The sequence below is a fragment of the Sciurus vulgaris genome, assembly GCF_902686455.1.
Source record: "Sciurus vulgaris genome assembly, chromosome: 8".
NCBI lineage: Eukaryota > Metazoa > Chordata > Mammalia > Rodentia > Sciuridae > Sciurus > Sciurus vulgaris.
In genome coordinates, this window is record NC_136468.1 from 124,537,643 (window position 1) to 124,555,576 (window position 17,934).

The window sequence follows — 17,934 nt, forward strand, 5'->3', positions numbered from 1 at the left end:
CAATATACTGGACAAAGAATTCAAAAGACTGATTTTAAAAATGACCAATGACTTCAAAGACTATACAAATAACAGCTATAACAATATAGGATATGAAAGAGCAATTTGATAAAGGGATGGACATTCTGAAAAATAACCAAATGGAAATTTTGGAAATAAAAAGCTCAATGAGTCAAATAAAAATTTCAGTTGAAAACCTTACTAATATACCAGATCAAGCAGAAGAAAGAATATCAAAGCTTGAAGAAAACAAGACTCACATTTGGATGGTAAAAAATGAGAAATTAAGAAATCATGAGCAGAACAGACAAGAATGATGACACAAAATTAAGACAAAGGAACTGAGGAATAGGCTAATGGCACAGAAAATCTATTGTGAAATAACCACAATCCAACCCTTTCTAGATGTTTAAAAGTGCACAATACATGGGCTGGGATTGTGGCTCAGTGGTAGAGTGCTTGCCTAGCATGCATGAGGCGCTGGGTTTGATTCTCAGCACCACATAAAAATAAATGAATAAAATAAAGGTCTACTGGATTGGGGATAGAGTTCAGTTGGTGGAGTGCTTGCCTTGCAAGCACAAGACCCTGGGTTCAATCTCCAGCACTGCAAAAAAAAAAAAAAAAAAAAAAAAAATGCATAAAGGTGTATCCACATCCAAAAAATATTTTTTTTAAAGTGCACAATACATGATAAAAGTAGAGGGCTAAAGTAATGCCATTTAATTATTTTTGTTATTGGATAGGAATGATTGCCATTTAGGGAATGGAATTGCTAAACTCGATGTCTTGGAGAGTATGCTGAATGTTCACTGGGTGATGGATGGTGGGAGGAGAAAGTAAGCAAGTAAGCAGAGAGAAGTGTTCTGTGTTCCTTAGATTAATCAGTCTAGCCATTGTTATATTAGTTAATATTGCTGGGTATTAAAGGATACATTCTAATGCCCAAAGTTATGTCAGAAGTAGCAAAATAATCCCTATAAATATCCTTTTTTTTTTTTTTTTTTTAAAGGAATGACCTTTGTTAATGCACCTCTTGCACCTAGGGGTGAACTGAACTTTGTCACTGGAATGGTGAAGAGGAAAAAGAGGAAGGGTGAGGGAGAAGGGCTCTTTCCTAGTATCTCCATATCTGGAAGATAGTTTTAGATTATAATCATAGATCTATATGTGCCTTTTGGTAAAGTACTTGTGTTTATTGTACACAAAGTTTATGTTTTATTTCACAACTTAAAAGCTTTCTAGATGGTTTGTCTTTCTGTGGTGACAATGTATCAGAAAAAGAGCTAGTGAAATTGGCCAACTTATATATATCTTTTTGTTACAATTGATAGAAAAGATGCTTCTGGACATGGAATTGTTTTACCTCTGAGCAGTGTGTATTAGAATTTGTTCATTAGGCTGTCCACAGAAGGGCAGAGAGAAGCACACAAAAAGATGGGAGCAAGTGCTCAAGGATTTACATTTTGATGTGAGTCACTGATGTATGTGCATCTTTTTGCTATACTACAGGAATACTTTAATTCACTGGGAATATGCTTTCTGTTCTTTCTTTTTTGCAGTGCTGAGGATTTGAACCCAGGGCCTTGTGCTTGCAAGGCAAGCACTCTACCAACTGAGCTATATCCCCAGCCTGGGGAATATGCTTTCTTGCTAATATTTTAGTATTAGAAAACTGATAATGAACTCATCTAGAAACATTATTCTTGATATATTCTATTGCTTTTTTTTTTCATTTTACTTTGAGCATTAAAAGAATGCATTTTTTTTTTTACTTGTAACTCTGCCATTAGTCTATCTAGAGGCCTGTTACCATTTCTATCTATAGTGAAATTTTTATCCCCAAGAAAGGTAAGGTAACAGATTCTAACAGATTGAGTTGGTGCAGTATATTCTTGGTTATCAAAAATACTCATGTACCATGATCAAGTGGGGTTCATCCCTGGAATGCATGAATGGTTTAACATCCGTAAATCAATAAATGCAATCAATCATGTCAACAGACTTAAGGATAAGAATCATGTGGTTATATCTATTGACACTGAAAAAGTGTTTGACAAAATACAACACCCTTTCATGCTCAAAACACTAGGAAAAAATAGGGATAGTAGGAACATACCTGAACATTGTAAAGGCTATTTATGCTAAGCCCATGGCCAACATCATTCTTAATGGAGAAAAACTGAAACCACTCCCTTTAAAAATGGGAACAAGACAGGGATGTCCTCTTTCACCACTTCTATTCAACACTGTCCTCGAAACTCTAGCCAGAGCAATTAGACAGACTAAAGAAATTAAAGGGATACAAACAGGAAAAGAGGAACTCAAACTAACCCTATTTGCTGATGACATGATTCTATATTTAGAGGATCCAAAAAACTCCTCCAGAAAGCTTCTGGACCTCATCAATGAGTTCAGCAAAATAGCAGGCTATAAAATCAACATGCATAAATCCAAAGCATTTTTATACTCAAGCGATGAAACACCTGAAAGGGAAATGAAGACAACTCCATTTGCAATAGCCTCAAAAAAAAAAAAAAAAACAAAAACAAAAAAAAAAAAAAAACACTTGAGAATCAATCTAACCAAAGAGGTAAAAGATCTCTACAATGAAAACTACAAAACACTGAAGAAGGAAATTGAGGAAGACCTTAGAAGATGGAAAGATCTCCCATGTTCTTAGATAGGCAGAATTAATATTGTCAAAATGGCCATACTACCAAAAGTGCTATACAGATTCAATGCAATTCCAATTAAAATCCCAATGGTGTACCTTACAGAAATAGAGCAAGCAATCATGAAATTCATCTGGAAGAATAAGAAACCCAGAATAGCTAAAGCAATCCTTAGCAGGAAGAATGAAACAGGGGGTATCGCAATACCAGAACTTCAACTATACTACAAAGCAATAGTAATGAAAATGGCATGGCATTGGCACCAAAACAGACAGGTAGATCAATGGTACAGAATAGAGGACATGGACACAAACCCAAATAAATACAATTTTCTCATGCTAGACAAAGGGGCCAAAAATATGCGATGGAGAAAAGATAGCCTCTTCAACAAATGGTGCTGGGAAAACTGGAAATCCATATGCAACAGAATGAAACTAAACCCCTATCTCTCATCCTGCACAAAACTCAACTCACAATGGATCAAGAACCTTGAAATCAGACCAGAGACCCTGCATCTTATAGAAGAAAAAGTAGGTCCAAATCTTCAACTTGTAGGCTTAGGATCAGACTTCCTAATAGGACTCCCATAGCACAAGAAATAAAAGCAAGAATCAATAACTGGGATAGATTCAAACTAAATAGTTTTCTCTCAGCAAAGGAAACTATCAGCAATGTGAAGAGAGAGCCTACAGAGTGGGAGAATATCTTTGCCACTCATACTTCAGATAGAGCACTAATTTCCAGAATATATAAAGACCTCAAAAAACTCTACACCAAGAATACAAATAACCCAATCAACAAATGGGCTAAGGAAATGAACAGACACTTCACAGAAGATCTACAAGCAATCGACAAACATATGAAAAAATGTTCACCATCTTTAGTAATAAGAGAAATGCAAATCAAAACTACCCTAAGATTCCATCTCACCCCAATTAGAATGGTGATAATCAAGAATACAAGCAACAATAGGTGTTGGATAGGATGTGGGGAAAAAGGTATACTCATACATTGCTGGTGGGGCTGCAAATTAGTGCAGCCACTCTGGAAAGCACTGTGGAGATTCCTTAGAAAACTTGGAATGGACCCACCATTTGACCCAGCTATCCCACTCCTTGGCCTATACCCAAAGGACTTAAAATCAACATACTACAGAGATACAGCCACATCAATGTTCACAGCGGCTCAATTCACAATAGCCAGATTGTGGAACCAACCTAAATGTCCTTCAATTGATGAATGGATAAAGAAACTGTGGTGTATATATACAATAGAATATTACTCAGGTATAAAGAATAGTAATTATGGCATTTGCAGGCAAATGGATGAAAATGGAGAATATCATGCTAAGTGAGATAAGCCAATCTCAAAAAAACCAAAGGATCTCACTGATAAGCAGATGATGACATGTAATGGGGGATTGGAGGGGGGGCAAGACTGGAGGAAGGAGGGACTCTATAGAGGGAAAAGAGGGGTGGGAAGGGTGGGGGGGAAGGAAAAAATAACAGAATGAATCAAACATCATTACCCTATGTAAATGTATGATTATGCAAATGGTATGCTGTTACTCCATGTACAAACAGAAACAACATGTATCCCATTTGTTTACAATAAAAATAAATTTTAAAAAAAGTCACTTACTTTGGAAAAAAAATACTCATGTAGCTTTGAGATTTTGATTTGTGAATAATCATGATGTGTGGAAAAGCACAATATGCTCTATGATCTCAATCACACACAATGGGATATTGTGTATGCAGGACCTGGAAAGACAAGTTCAACTAAGTGCTTGTCATTGGATGACTTTGTTCTTTCCATGTGTTTTTCTATTTCCTGTAATGTACATATTCACTTTAAAAAATAAAATCTAGTGGGGTTGGGGCTATAGCAGAGAGCTTGTCTAACATGTGTGAGGCACTGGGTTCAATTCTCCGCACTGCATAAAAATAAATAAATAAAATAAAGGCATGTTTTCCATCTACAACTACAAAAAAATTAAAAATAAAAACTATTTTAAAAACCTGAAAAAATTTTTTAATGATTGTAAACATCAATACACCAAACATCAGAGCACCCAATTTTGTAAAAAACCACTATAGGACATAGAGGAAAAGATAGACAACCCTTGACTTTCTGAGTTTGGCTTTCACTTAACATGATGATCTCTAGTTCCATCCTTTTTCTTGAAAATGACATAATTTCATTTTCTTTATGGCTGAATAAAACTTCATTGTGTAAATATACTACATATTTTTATTCACTCTAGGCTGGTTCCATAGGTTGGCTATTATGAATTGTGCTGGTACAAACATGGGTGTGCATGCACCACTACAGTATGATGACTTTAGTTCTTTAGGATAAATACCAAGGTGTAGCATAGCTGGGTCACATGGTGGTTCCATGCCTTGCCTTTTGAGGAACTTCCATACTGATTTCCATGGTGGTTGTACTAATTTAGTCTCATAACACTGTAAAAGTGTTCCTTTTTCTCCACATCCTCTCCAGCATTTATTACTGTTTGTATTCTTGATGTTTGCCATTCTGACTGGTGTGAGATAAAATCTCGTTGTAGTTTTTATTTGCATTTCCCTAAATACTAATGATGTTGAACATTTTTTCAAATTTTGTTGGCTATTTGTGTTTCTTTTTTTTTGAGAAGTGTCTATCTAATTCATTGTCCATTTGTTAATTGGGTTATTTGTGTTTTTTTTTTTTTTTTGGTGTAGGTTTCTGAGTTCTTTGTATATTCTAGATATTAATCCTCTGTCAGAGGAGTAGCTAGCAAAATTTTCTCCCATTCTGTAGGTTCTCTCTTCACATTTCTAATTGCTTCCTTTGCTGTACAGAAGTTTTTTAATTTGATGCCATCCCATTTGTTATCTCTTGGCATTATTTCCTGAGCTTTAGGGGTCCTATTAAGAAAGTTGTTACCTGTGCCTGTATGTTAGAGTATTAACCCTATACATTCTTCTAGGAGTTACATAGTTTCTGGTGTAATTACAAGGTCTTTGAGCCACTTTGAATTGATTTTTGTGTAGGATGAGAGATAAGGGTTTACTTTCATTCTTCTACATATGGATAATCATGTCGCAGCACCATGTTAAAAAGGCTGTCTTTTCTCCAGTGTATGTTTTTGGCACCTTTATCAAGGATCGGATATCTGTGGATGTGTGGGTTTGTCTCTTGTGTCTTCTGTTCAGTACCACTGGTCTGTATGCATGATTTTATGCCAGTACATGCAGTTTTTGTTACTATAACTCTGTAGTACAATTTGAAGTCAGGTGTTGTGATACCTCCAGCATTGCTTTTTGGCTTAGAATTGCTTTGGCTATTCTGTGTCATTTATTCTTCCAAATGAATGAAAAATACATTGGAGAATCTTCTCCCAGAAATCAATCAGATTTGTGAACTCCTTGAAAAGAAAATCATGAATACTCACATTCGAGTTTTTTCTAGTTCTATGAAGAATGTCACTGGTATTTGATGGGGATTGCATTGAAACTGTATATTTGGTAAAATGGTAGTGTGGCAATTTTAACAAAATTAATTCTGCCTATCCATGAACACGGGAGATCATTCCATCTTCTTGTGTCTTCTTCAATTTCTTTCTTCAATGTTATATAATTTTCATTGTAGAGCTCTTTTATCTCCTTGGTGAGATTTATTCCTAGATATTTTATTTTATTTTTTGAGGTTATTGTGAATGGAATTGTTTTCCTGATTTCTTTCTCAGCAGATTTATTGCTGGCATAATTATTATATGCTGATTTTGCAGACTGTCTGGTCAGTTCTTAAAATCTTCCTACACACCAGTACCACACTATTATTTGTTGAGGTCCTACACGTTTTAAAAAACTTCTGGCAGGTTTGTCTTTCTCAGCACTTGTTACCTTTTTTAAGGTATTATTATATTGTTAAGTGTTTTGTTCAAGTCTAAAGGAAAATCTCAGGCCCTCAAAGAAAAATATGGGAATCATTTATGTAAAGGTGATACCGATATGTCTCATGTACAGTTAGCTGAAGCCATGAGGATGGATGAAACCACCAAGAGAGACCATGAAGAATAAGAAAGATGAACTGGAGAGTCTAAAGCACAGAACTTAAGTGGATCAGTTTCTTTGAAGATGAACATAATTTAAGTAAAATTAACATATTTAATTAAATGAAGAATGAGAAATAACAGGAGTCCCACAAGGCAACAACTACCAATGCTTAGTAACCCAGAAAACTCCACAATTATCACAAGAAAACCTCCTAGTTAAACTATCTTTCTCATGTAAGAGTTGTGTTTACATTTCATCATCCTCTCCTTGCACAGATGGTTCGCTGATGGTTTCTACAACTTCTAAGCTGGATGCCTGTGATCCCAGTGACTAGGGAAGATAAGGCAAGAGATTGCAAGTTCAAGGACAGTCTGAGCAATTTAGTGAGACCCTATCTCAAAATAAAAAATAAAAAGGGCTGGGGATGTGGCTCAGTAGTAAGGTGCCCCGATTTCAATTCCCAGTACAAAATAAAAACCAAAACAAACTACAACAAAAACCATGAAAAAAATAAATAAACAAAAAACACATGTCTAAGATCATAAATTCCTGGAGGATATAAATTAGTGTTATTTACTGTCTGCAACTGATTAACAAGTTCTGAAAAATGGAATGATGTCAATATTCTATATGTTACAAGAAAGTAAAGAAAAGTGGGATTCTAGAAGATATACTGGAGAATATTCTCCCCCGAAATCCATAATATCCATAATATTTGTGAACTCTTTGAAAATAAAATCATGAATACTTGCAGTTGAAATGAGCTCATTTAAGAAGCCACACCAAATCAACCTCACTTTCTTTCTTTCTTTCTTTGTTTCTTTCTTTCTTTCTTTCTTTCTTTCTTTCTTTCTTTTTTTTTTTTTGTTCCGGGGTATTGGGAGAAATCCTAGTTCGCAGCAGCTTATGTCTCAAGTGTGTGAACTTGCAGAGAGGAGCATTCCACTCTGACCACCTAGGAATGTAAACAACTGCCCCAAGTTGACCTAGTGTTACCAAGGGAACCTGTATAGAAGCCTGGTGGTCTGATCCCCCTTGGCACATTGTGATTGGGCTAAAAGTCTATAAAATGTATGGTTTTTCTTGCAATAAACGAGTTTGCAGGCTGCTCGCCACAAGCCTGCTTCTACCCAATTCGCGGGGTCTGGGTCCTGACTCTGCGGCTCTTACCTGGGCCTGAGCTAGCCTCGCTCCCAGACACCAGGGATTGAACCCAGGAGTGCTTAACCACTGAGTCACACCCCCAGCCTTCTTTTCATATTTTACTTAGAGACAGGGTCTCAATGAGTTGCTTAGGGCCTTGTTAAATTGCTGAGGCTGGCTTTGAACTCTTAATCCTTCTATCTCAGCCTCCTGAGTCACTGGGATTATAGACATGCACAATTGCAACCGACTCAACCTCATTGTCTTGAAGCCAAGCAAAAGTAGAACTATAAATCTTCATTTCAATAACCCATCTAGCTTAGGTTTGCTGAGGTGGCTTAAAGTAACTTTATGGACATTAAATCCCCATTCCAAGGCTTTTATCTATAGCACTTTTATGGCATAGAGAGCTTTGCTTTGTTTTAGTTATTCACCAATACCCTACCTTCTGTTTCTTCTCAAATTCAAAGTCAGGTCTCATCATTTTGAATCCATCAAAACATTCAGCATTGGCTAGGAGATATAGCTTAGTGATAGGGTATTTCTCTAGCATGCACTAGGCCCGGGTCCAATCCTCAATACCACACACAGACAAAAACAAAACAAAACAAGACAAAAATAAACAAACAAACAAACAAACAAACAAAAAACAAAGGAAAAACCGTAGCACATAAAAGCCCAAACAACACATGAAACAAAAGACTCCTGGAATGAGATAGAGAGGCATGGAGTGAGCTTGCACACAAGGAGATGTTCAGTTGAACCACACCCCATGGGCACTGACCATATGTATCACTGTCTATCTGATGCTGGGCCCCAGTGTTCTGACCATAACTATCTGCTAGTCAATATTCTGAACAACTGCTGTAATCAAAGTCATACACAGGAATGATTTCATTATCTGCTGAAGGGTCTGTTTTGATACTGTCAACATAAGAGGCCAATCTCAGTAGGTTTGAAAGGACTATAAAATAAAAAAGATACATGTATACAAATTCAAACAAAATACATTTTTGTTAAATGTCAAAAAATAAGATCAAGATAACCAGGCACAGTGGTACATGCCTATAATCCTGGATAATCGGGAGGATGAGAAAGGAGAATCGCAAGTTCAAGGATAGCCCAGGCAGTTTAGTGAATTCGTCTCAAAATAAAAAATAACCCAGGCATGGTGGCACATACCTGTAATCCCAGCCCTAAAACCAAATGTCAACCAAATGTAGTGTGGGTCTTCCTTGGATGATTATTCAAATAAACCATATATATATAAAATATTTGAGACAAAAGAGAAATTTAACACTGACAAGATACTGAATAACACTGAGGAATGGCTTTTTTTTTTTTTTTTTTTTTAGGTGCAACAATGTTGTTAGAGTATGTTTTAAAAAATAAGAGTTTTAATGTACATTAATGGGTTAATGTAGTAGAGATATTTAAGATTATTATTTAACCTTAAAAGGAGGGAAATTCTGACATGTTATTTTACAGATGAACTCTGCTATAGTTTAGTTATGAGGTGTCCCCCAAATTCTCATGTGTGAGACAACACAAGAATTTTCAGAAATGAAATGATTAGATTATGAGATATGACATAATCAGTCACATGGGTGGATTAAGTGGGCAGTAACTATAGCCAGATAGGGTGTAGCTGGAGGAAGCAGGTCACTGGGGATGTGACTTTCAGGTTTGTATTTTGTCCCTGGTGAGCACAGCTCTTTTTGCTTCTTGGTTGCCGTGTCCTGAGCTGCTTCCCTCTGCCACACCTTTCAGTCATGATTTTCTGCCTTGCCTCAGGCCCAGAACAATGGAATTGGCAGATCATACACTGAATTTCTAAAACTGTGAGCCAGAATGTTACTCCTCTATGTTACTCTTGTAAGGTCTTTGGTTATAGAGGCAATAAAGCTGAGTAAAATAAACTCTGAGGTCATTATGTTGAATGGAATAAGTCAGTCACAACAAAGATCAATGTTGCATGCATGATTCCATTAATTTGGGGTACCCAGAGTAGTCAAATTCACAAAGACAGAAAGAACGTAGAATGGTGGTTATCAGGGACTTGAGAGGAGAAGGGATGAGGAGTCAGTGTTTCAGTGATGCAAGATGAAAAAAGTGCTGGAGATGGATGGTGGTGATGATTACACAATTTAAATGTATTTATATCACTTAATTGTACACTTAAAAATGGTTAAGATGGGTGGAGAGGAAGGGTTGTTAGCTCATTGATATAGTGCTTGCCAAGCATGTGTAAGGCCCTGAGTTTGAACTGCTGCACTGCAAAAAATAAACAACAACAAAAAAAATGGTTTAGTAAATTTTTAATGTATTTTATCACAATAAAACAAACTGGAAAAACCTCAGCCATTTTCATTTTTGATTTGGAGACGGGGTTTCACTAAACTACTGAGGCTGGCCTTAAACTTTCAATCCTGCCTCAGCTTCCTGAGTAGCTGGGATTATAGGCATGCACCACCACCACTCCTAGTTCAACAAGTCACTAACAGTTCTCAAAACCTGCAATTAAACCAGAGGTGGTGTTCTAGGGTGGTCAGTCTATCTACCTGTCTCTGCTTCCTAGCTACCATGAGTTGAGTTTTGCTTTGCCATGCTCTTCTACCATGATATACTGTCCCACCACAAGCCCGGAAACAACGGAGCCAGTTAGCAATGAACTGAAACATTAGAAACCATGAGCCAGAATAAATCTGTGCCCCTCTGAGAGTTGTTTTTCTTAGGTATTTTGTCACAGAGACAAAAAGGTGTCTAATACACCTTACCAGCCATTCACTGCTTTGTCCTGCCTAGCATGTAATTACCTAACATTAGGTAATTAGTACAGAAGTTTCTTTTCTAGAAGTCAGATTCAGTTCATAAGCAGTTTAATATATTTTTCAAATTCCAAACTTACCAACTTTTCCTAGCTTAAAAAGGAAGCTTAGTAAATGAGGGCCTATGAAGAATGATGATAAGTTCAGGTATTTGCCAGAACTTACATTCTACAAATACGTTAGTTCAGGGACAGTTAATTAATGACGTTTATATAATGTTTTAAGAGAGCCTTTCTCAAGTTACATCTCTACAAGTTTTCTATGTTTTAAAACTAATGCATAAGACTCTATATTTATACTTGTTAAATGTCAACCAGCTGGATTGTAGCCTGTCAAGATCTGTTTGGATTCTAATTTTGTCACTGAACTTTGCTATTCCAGCTCTGTGATATCCTTCCTCAGTCAGCCAAAAGCGATGGTAATCTCTCTGGTATGGAGGCACCAGGAGGCCTTAAGCAGGAGAAACAGAAGAAAGAGGGGACACTGAAAGCTGCAGACTCAGTGAAATACACAGAAGAAACAATCAGGAAGAGCAGGGGCAGGCAAAGAAATACTTAAGAGGATGGGGTGATGGGGCTAACAGCTACTGCCTGGGGAGTATATTAGTAAACAATTCTGTCAAAAATACACTATTATCTATATGTAATCTTCAGGCAAGATCTTCACGCTGCATTAAGTTACAAAAGCAAAGGGCAGAATATTTACAGTAGGATTTTAAAAAATCATTTTTGGAAAGACACGTGGCTTCCTTAATAGTGACCTTCTCTGGGGAGAGGAAGCGAGAGGTTAAACAAAAAGTTTTTATTTTCCATTTACAATTTCTATTTGGGGCTCTTATTCCCATGTACATGTATTACGTTAAAGCTTATTTCAGACAGACTTTTCCCCACTGCATAATGCTGAAATACCTGAGAAGTGAAAAGAACTTTTTTGGGAGGGGGGTTCTGCAGATTGAACTAAGGGGCACTCAACCACTGAATCACATCCCCAGTCCTATTTTGTATTTTTTTAAATTTAGAGTCAGGGTCTCACTTAGCACCTCGCTAAAGAAGAATTTTGACTAAGATTTTTCTAAGACTTAATAATTCATTCAACCTAAAAACTCAAAATGTCCTGGGAATCTTGTGCAGTTTAGTGATCAAAACATTTGAATATATTCTATGGTGATAATTAGTTTTCTCAAAAAATTCCAATTCATTTATCATTTGGTCACTCACAATGTCATGGTAGTGGGCACCTTCACAAGGCCCACCCTCCAGACACCCTAGCTGATGCAGGTACCTATTCTTCTTTTTTGTAAATAATAAAGTCAGAGAGTAAACAACTGGCCAGTATATATTTCCAATATCAGGAGCATTAGTCCATTTCTGGGCAAAACTTACCAGCTTAAACAATACCTTAAAGAAAGTTTTACATGGGTGTGCAAAAATTTTAGGACACAATGAACGAACTATAATTTTAGTATATAAAAGCTATTTTAAGAAATGAATCTGGGTGCAGTGTTGTCCACCTGTAATCAATTCTAACTACTCAGGAGGCTGAGGCAGGAAGATCACAGGTTCAAGGCTAGCTGGGCAGGTTAGCAAGATCCTGTCTCAAAATAGAAAACTTAAAAAACAAGAAGCAGGAGCAGAAAACTAGGGATGTAGCTGAGTGGTAAGAGTGATTCTGGGTACAATCCCCAGTATGCGGGTGGCAGAAAAAACTACCTAAAGTCAATGTAAACCAAACACAACTGGGTTTTGGGTACAGCTCCAGCCTATCTCTAAGAGATTCTGACCGAATAACCACAGGTATTTTTAAAGTTCTTGAGCATTCTCACACTCAGTCTGGCATGAGAAGCATAGATTAAGACCTGTGGTCATCATTTTCCCACAACTCACAGAGCTCACAACACTACACCTGTTTAGAACATCACTGAAGTACATAGGGATATACTTCATAATTAAAGTTGGGGTTTTTTGTTTTGTTTTGTTTTTTACTGTGCTGGGAACCAAACACAGGGCCTTGCATATGCTAGGCAAGTGCTCTACCACTGAATTATACCCCCAGCTCAACACTTTGATGGGACATATTTTTGTTTTCTGTACATTGAGCTGTCATACCTCACAGGTTACAAGTTTGAGAAGCTGCCCCCCACCCCCTGCCACTTAGTACTAGGGATTGAACTCAGAGCCTCAACATGCAAATGCTCTACCACTGAGCTACATTTCCAGCTCTTTTCATTTTTTATTTTAAGACAGGGTTCCCTAAATTGCCCAAGCTTGTCTTGAACTTGCATTCCTCCTGCATCAACCTCCAAAGTACCTGGGATTACAGGTATGTGCTACCATGTCCAGTTGCAGCTGCTTTTTGATATAGCTGGGAGAAAACTATTTAGGGCTCATCGTAGAACTTCTATGCCACTGATTCAGTCATTCATCTCCTGAATCAAGGTGTACAAAGTTCTCAGCCCTTCAGCTCTTTTCCATGCTCAAATATCACAAATAGCAACAAGTTTCCACATCAGATATTTGACTATAACATCATTCCAAATCAGATATTTAAATATAAAAAAAAAGTTCAAATAGCACCTCCCTGACCTCACAATTTAGTAGGGGAAATAAACAACTATAATACCATGGGATTAGAGCTATTCTAAGGGGAGCTCCAAAGGTGCTGGGCATAGAGGAAGGACCAACTCTGACAAGTCAGAGACAGGGTCTGAAGAGTGACTTTTAAGCAGACACTTCCAGAAGGTTCAGTAGAAATGAGCTGGGTAATGAGAGGGTGAGGGGAAGAATGTGTTCTGGAAAGGACACAAAGGGAACAGCAAGAGAGGTAAGCAGGTGCTGGACCTGGACTGGGCAGGGCTTGAAAGGGCATTTATGAGTCTGGTATTTTCATCCCAGAGGCAAACAGACAACCCTCCCTGAAGAACTTTAGGCAGATTCTGAGATTACTGTGGCTGTGTGCTAGGGAAAGGACCAAGGAGGGCAAGACTGGAGGGTGGACAAAGCTAATACTACCACTAAGGTGGAAAAGAATGGTACAGTCTAGGGTGGATGCAGTCATGATGACAGTGGTAGAATGATGCCAAAAATAAACAGGAGGAAGAGCCAAGGATATGGGAAGAATGTATGACATCTTAGGTTCATGGCTGGAAACTGGAGAAGATACTTGGCAAGAAACATAATTTGTTGGAAGAACTTGTTGACCCTTTTCCAGTAAGTACCTATCATAATGGCTGCAAGAGCACAAGGACATAGTGCTTAAGTATGGGTCAGAATCTTTACAAAACTTTATACTTATTAAAACCTTCTCTATGAGATAAGAACTATATCTTTGACATGGGTTGGATATGGTTTGAGTGTGTCCCCCAAAGATGCATATGTTGAGACTTAGTCTCAGCATGATGGGGTTTCAAGTGTTGAAAACTAGTGCGTGTGGGGTCATTGGAAGCCCTGCTTTAGGAAGAGATTAAGATAGTTCTAATGGGATCTTGAGTTAGTTCCTGTGAAGTTATTAAAAGAGCAAAGCTGGTCCCTCATTCTTGCTTCCTGTCTTGCCATGTGATCTCCCCCTCTCACACTTTCCCACCACTCTGATGCCATCTACCATGAGGTCCTTACCAGAGTCAAACTGATGCCAGCACAACCCTTGAGACTCCAAAAACATGAGCTAAACAAACCTCTTTTCTCTATAAAGTTACCCAGTCTCAGGTATTTCATTACAGGAAGTGAAAGAGGACTAATACAACTGTTTACCCCTATTTTATAGACAAAGAAATGGAGGTATAAAATTTGTGTTCAAATTCACAGAGCCAGTAAGTATCTGGGTCCAGAGATGATATCTTCAGTCTGGCCTTACTTAGTCTTATCATTAAGAGTCTTAATGATAGCCTGCTATCAACTTTCATACAGTCTGAGACTCATTAAAAACACATGGAGTTGGGTATGGTGGTACAAGCCTGTAGTCCCAGTGACTGAGGCAAGAGGATCACAAGTTTGAGATCAGACTCAGCAACTTAGCTAGGCACTAAGCAACTTAGTGAGGCCCTGTCTCAAAATAAAAAAAATATAAAGGGCTGAGAATGTAGTTCAGTGGTAAAGCATCCCTGAGTTCAATCCCCAGAGAGAAACTCTGAAGGGGCAGTCAAGTGCTGCTGGAAAGTTGTGGAAAATGGTGCAATGCTGAGGGTTTGAGTTTGTTTTTTTATGAGAGAGGCTGGCCTGTCTTTTAAGGCTCAAATTAAAAATGGTTTTCACATTTTTAAATAAAGAAAGGTGAAGAACACTCAACAGAGACATGATGTGGCCCTGAAAATCTAACACATATACCATTTGGTCCTTTACAAAAACAAATTTTGGGTCCCTTATGGCCTTGGCAAGAACAGATTTGGGGAACCAGGTTGGGGGTAGGGTACAAAAACCAGGTTGTATGTTATTCAGGAACATGAAGAAATAATGGAGAGAAAGGTGATTCTTTCACAATGTCTGGTTGTGAGGGAGTAGCTTCAATGGGAAAAAGGGAGAGAAGAGGTTTGCTTTTCATGAGCATTGTTAAACACAAAAAGGAAGAAGTCCCTGAAAGAGAATGGACGAAAATCCTGGAAAGGGAAGCTATTACTGAGAAAGGTCCCTATTAAAGGGGAGGATACAGGATCCAGAACATAAATAAAACCCAGGACACCCCTTCTGAGGTAACAAGAAGGCAGGAAGGGGTGTTAGTTTGCAGGCATGGAAGTGAGCACATCCCAGTTTTTGGCTTCTGCTTTCTCCAAGTCATCTGCTAGCAGCAAGGTACAACAGCAGGATCAGGGATTTAAGGGACAGGGCATTTTTAAATGTCAGTGATGAAGGCAGTGTGCTGATAACAGAGAAACAGAATGCTGAACAGCCTCAAACACCCACTTAAAGTTAGTAACCACAAACTGCAGTTTCATTCATATGGCCTGAAGGCCATAAGCCACAAACATTTTCCAGATAATGAAACATATCCCCCTTCAAGACATAATAAACTCTGATGGGCATTTAAAATGCTTTGTTGCTTCCAAGGGTTTTGAAAAAGAATATATTTAGATAGTGGTCAAGCACAGGCTTTGGCGTCACAGACCTCATTTAGAATCCAAGCTCTTTTCACTTACTAGCTGTTTAATCTTACCTTAGTTAATTACTCTCAGTAATCTAGGTTTAAACAGGATATCACTAACAACTTTAGTTAGTAAGAGGATTAAACAAGATATAAAAAACATGGTGTATGAGTTGCAAAGGTTATGGTTTGGTAAATTGCAACTATATTACCCTGTATCATTATTAGCAGCAATAATAATTTTACTACCTCACATTACTGGCACTGGTTCAGTTTAGTGTTAGAATGGAGTCCACAGAGGAGATGGATGTTCAGGACACTTGTATCTCCACACAATCTCAGTGTATCATTAACCAAGTAACCCAGCAGACACTCTAGGTATCAAGTTTCCAATGTGGAGAATAAGGGAATTGGACTGGTCATTATAAAACTCCCAAGACTTTTTCGTTTTGATGTAGTACAGCACTATGTATTATGAAAACATAACTTGTGTGATGAATCAACTACATTTATCAATGTACAGATTTGTAGTTAACAAAACTTGAGTCTGAATCTTTCTTACTAAATGAAGTGAGTTATTTAACATCTTCGAGTCTTTCTTATCTACAAAAGAGTAAATAACACACAAGAGATTCTAATGATTTGACTTCAACCCACTCAGGATGAGAGCCTCTAGTTGAAATTACTCCCCTACAAACTGTGAGAACTCTTTCCCTTTCACAGGGGTGACTCATGAGACATGCGAGTGAAGTGCTCTGCACTGCCCTCCGCTCTGTTCACACACTGGTGCCCAGTTCTTATTTTCCTCAAGCATAAATACATTAGGAGAACAAATTGTGATCTCATTAAAATGCCAAACTTTGGGAATGTTGCTATATTCAAAAAAGCATTCCGTGCCTAATTTTTCTCTTGGTTGACACGTTTTGAGTATTTCCCCCCTGGAAGCCACCCTGGGGACAAGGACACCCACAATGTAACTCTAGTACAAGAGTAGCAAAGACAAGGGGAGAAATAGACGACGGGAAACAGGACTTTACAGTTATAAAGTTTGGAATGGTACACATGAAAGCTTTCCGCAAGGACCAAAGTGGGGCATCTCGACAGATGTCCAGTTCCCACCCTAAGAGCTCTCAGTGGTCCAGATACCTAGGACCCTGTCTAGCTGCCCTGCGGGGGAACCGGCTTCTGCGACAATGCCCAAGGCCGGTCCACACGTGTGGTCACCGCGACCGGGATCCGGAGAAGTCCACCCGAGGTTTGAGGTCTGAGATCGCAGGTCGGGTCCGCTGACCGGTCAGCGGCTCAGCTCAGTTGAGTGCGCGGGGCTGTGCCGGGGGGCCTGTCGGCGAGGGGAAGCAGCTGACAGAACTGGGCGTGCGACCCGCCCCCCGGTGTCCGCCAGGCGTTCGGCGCCCGAGTCCGGCCTCACCTGGAAGTGCTCCTGGAAGCGGATAGGGAGAATCTGAGCCATAATAGGCGCCGGGATGAGGCGGCAGAGGATTCCCTGGAGCAGACAGACCAGCAGCAGCGACCACAGCTGCGCAGGCGCCCTAGCCGAATTGCTTAGTACCGCACCCCTCCGCGCGAGAGCCCTGCGCGGGATTCCTCCGCCCGCTCTGAGGGTCTGGAAAAAGTAGTCCTGCGAGCAGCCTACTTTCAGTACCCTGGAAGCCCAGCGCGTCTTAGCTGGCCTGGTATATCACCGACAGGCGTACGCGGGAATGTGGATTGGGTTCAGGGCTATCCCGGACCGGTGTCCAGAGCAGGTGTGTGCGGGCAGATGGACTGAGTCCCCAGGGAATAATGCTGGTTCGAAACTACCCTGTGTCCAGAATAGGTGTGTGGTGGCTGGGGAATGAGTGTGGGAAGCCCTCAGCAACTTCTTAGTGAAGGATTTCAGGAGAGAGAAACGAAGTTATTGCACGGCCCTTGCCTAGAGTGAGATTTCCTCGTGTAGAGAGGGGTCAGAGATGTTTAATTCTACCTCAAACTCTAAGCTATTGAGTTCACAGCCACTTTCTATTCAGGCACAAGTGTGACTAAAACACGGCAAGAGGGGTCTTGCAAATACGTGTGTGTTACAGATGTATTCCTTTTCAAGGCTCAGCCACCGCTCCTTAGGAAACTTTTTCCTGGCTTTGACAGATTTCTAGAGAACACTGTGTCAATATCCAT

The 17,934-nt window shown here is 39.0% G+C and overlaps 1 protein-coding gene across 5 annotated transcripts in view; it reads right to left on the reverse strand.

Moving 5' to 3' along the window:
- CLTCL1 (clathrin heavy chain like 1) overlaps window positions 1–17,553 on the reverse strand; it is a 137,229-nt gene extending 119,676 nt beyond the window's left edge. For all 5 annotated transcript variants that reach the window (XM_079151974.1, XM_079151970.1, XM_079151971.1 and 2 more), the window contains exon 1: window positions 17,189–17,553. In XM_079151974.1, coding sequence (XP_079008100.1) covers window positions 17,189–17,230 — 42 coding nt within the window. In that variant the 5' untranslated portion in view covers window positions 17,231–17,553. The remainder of the gene's footprint in view (window positions 1–17,188) is intronic.
- Window positions 17,554–17,934: the final 381 nt, after the last annotated feature.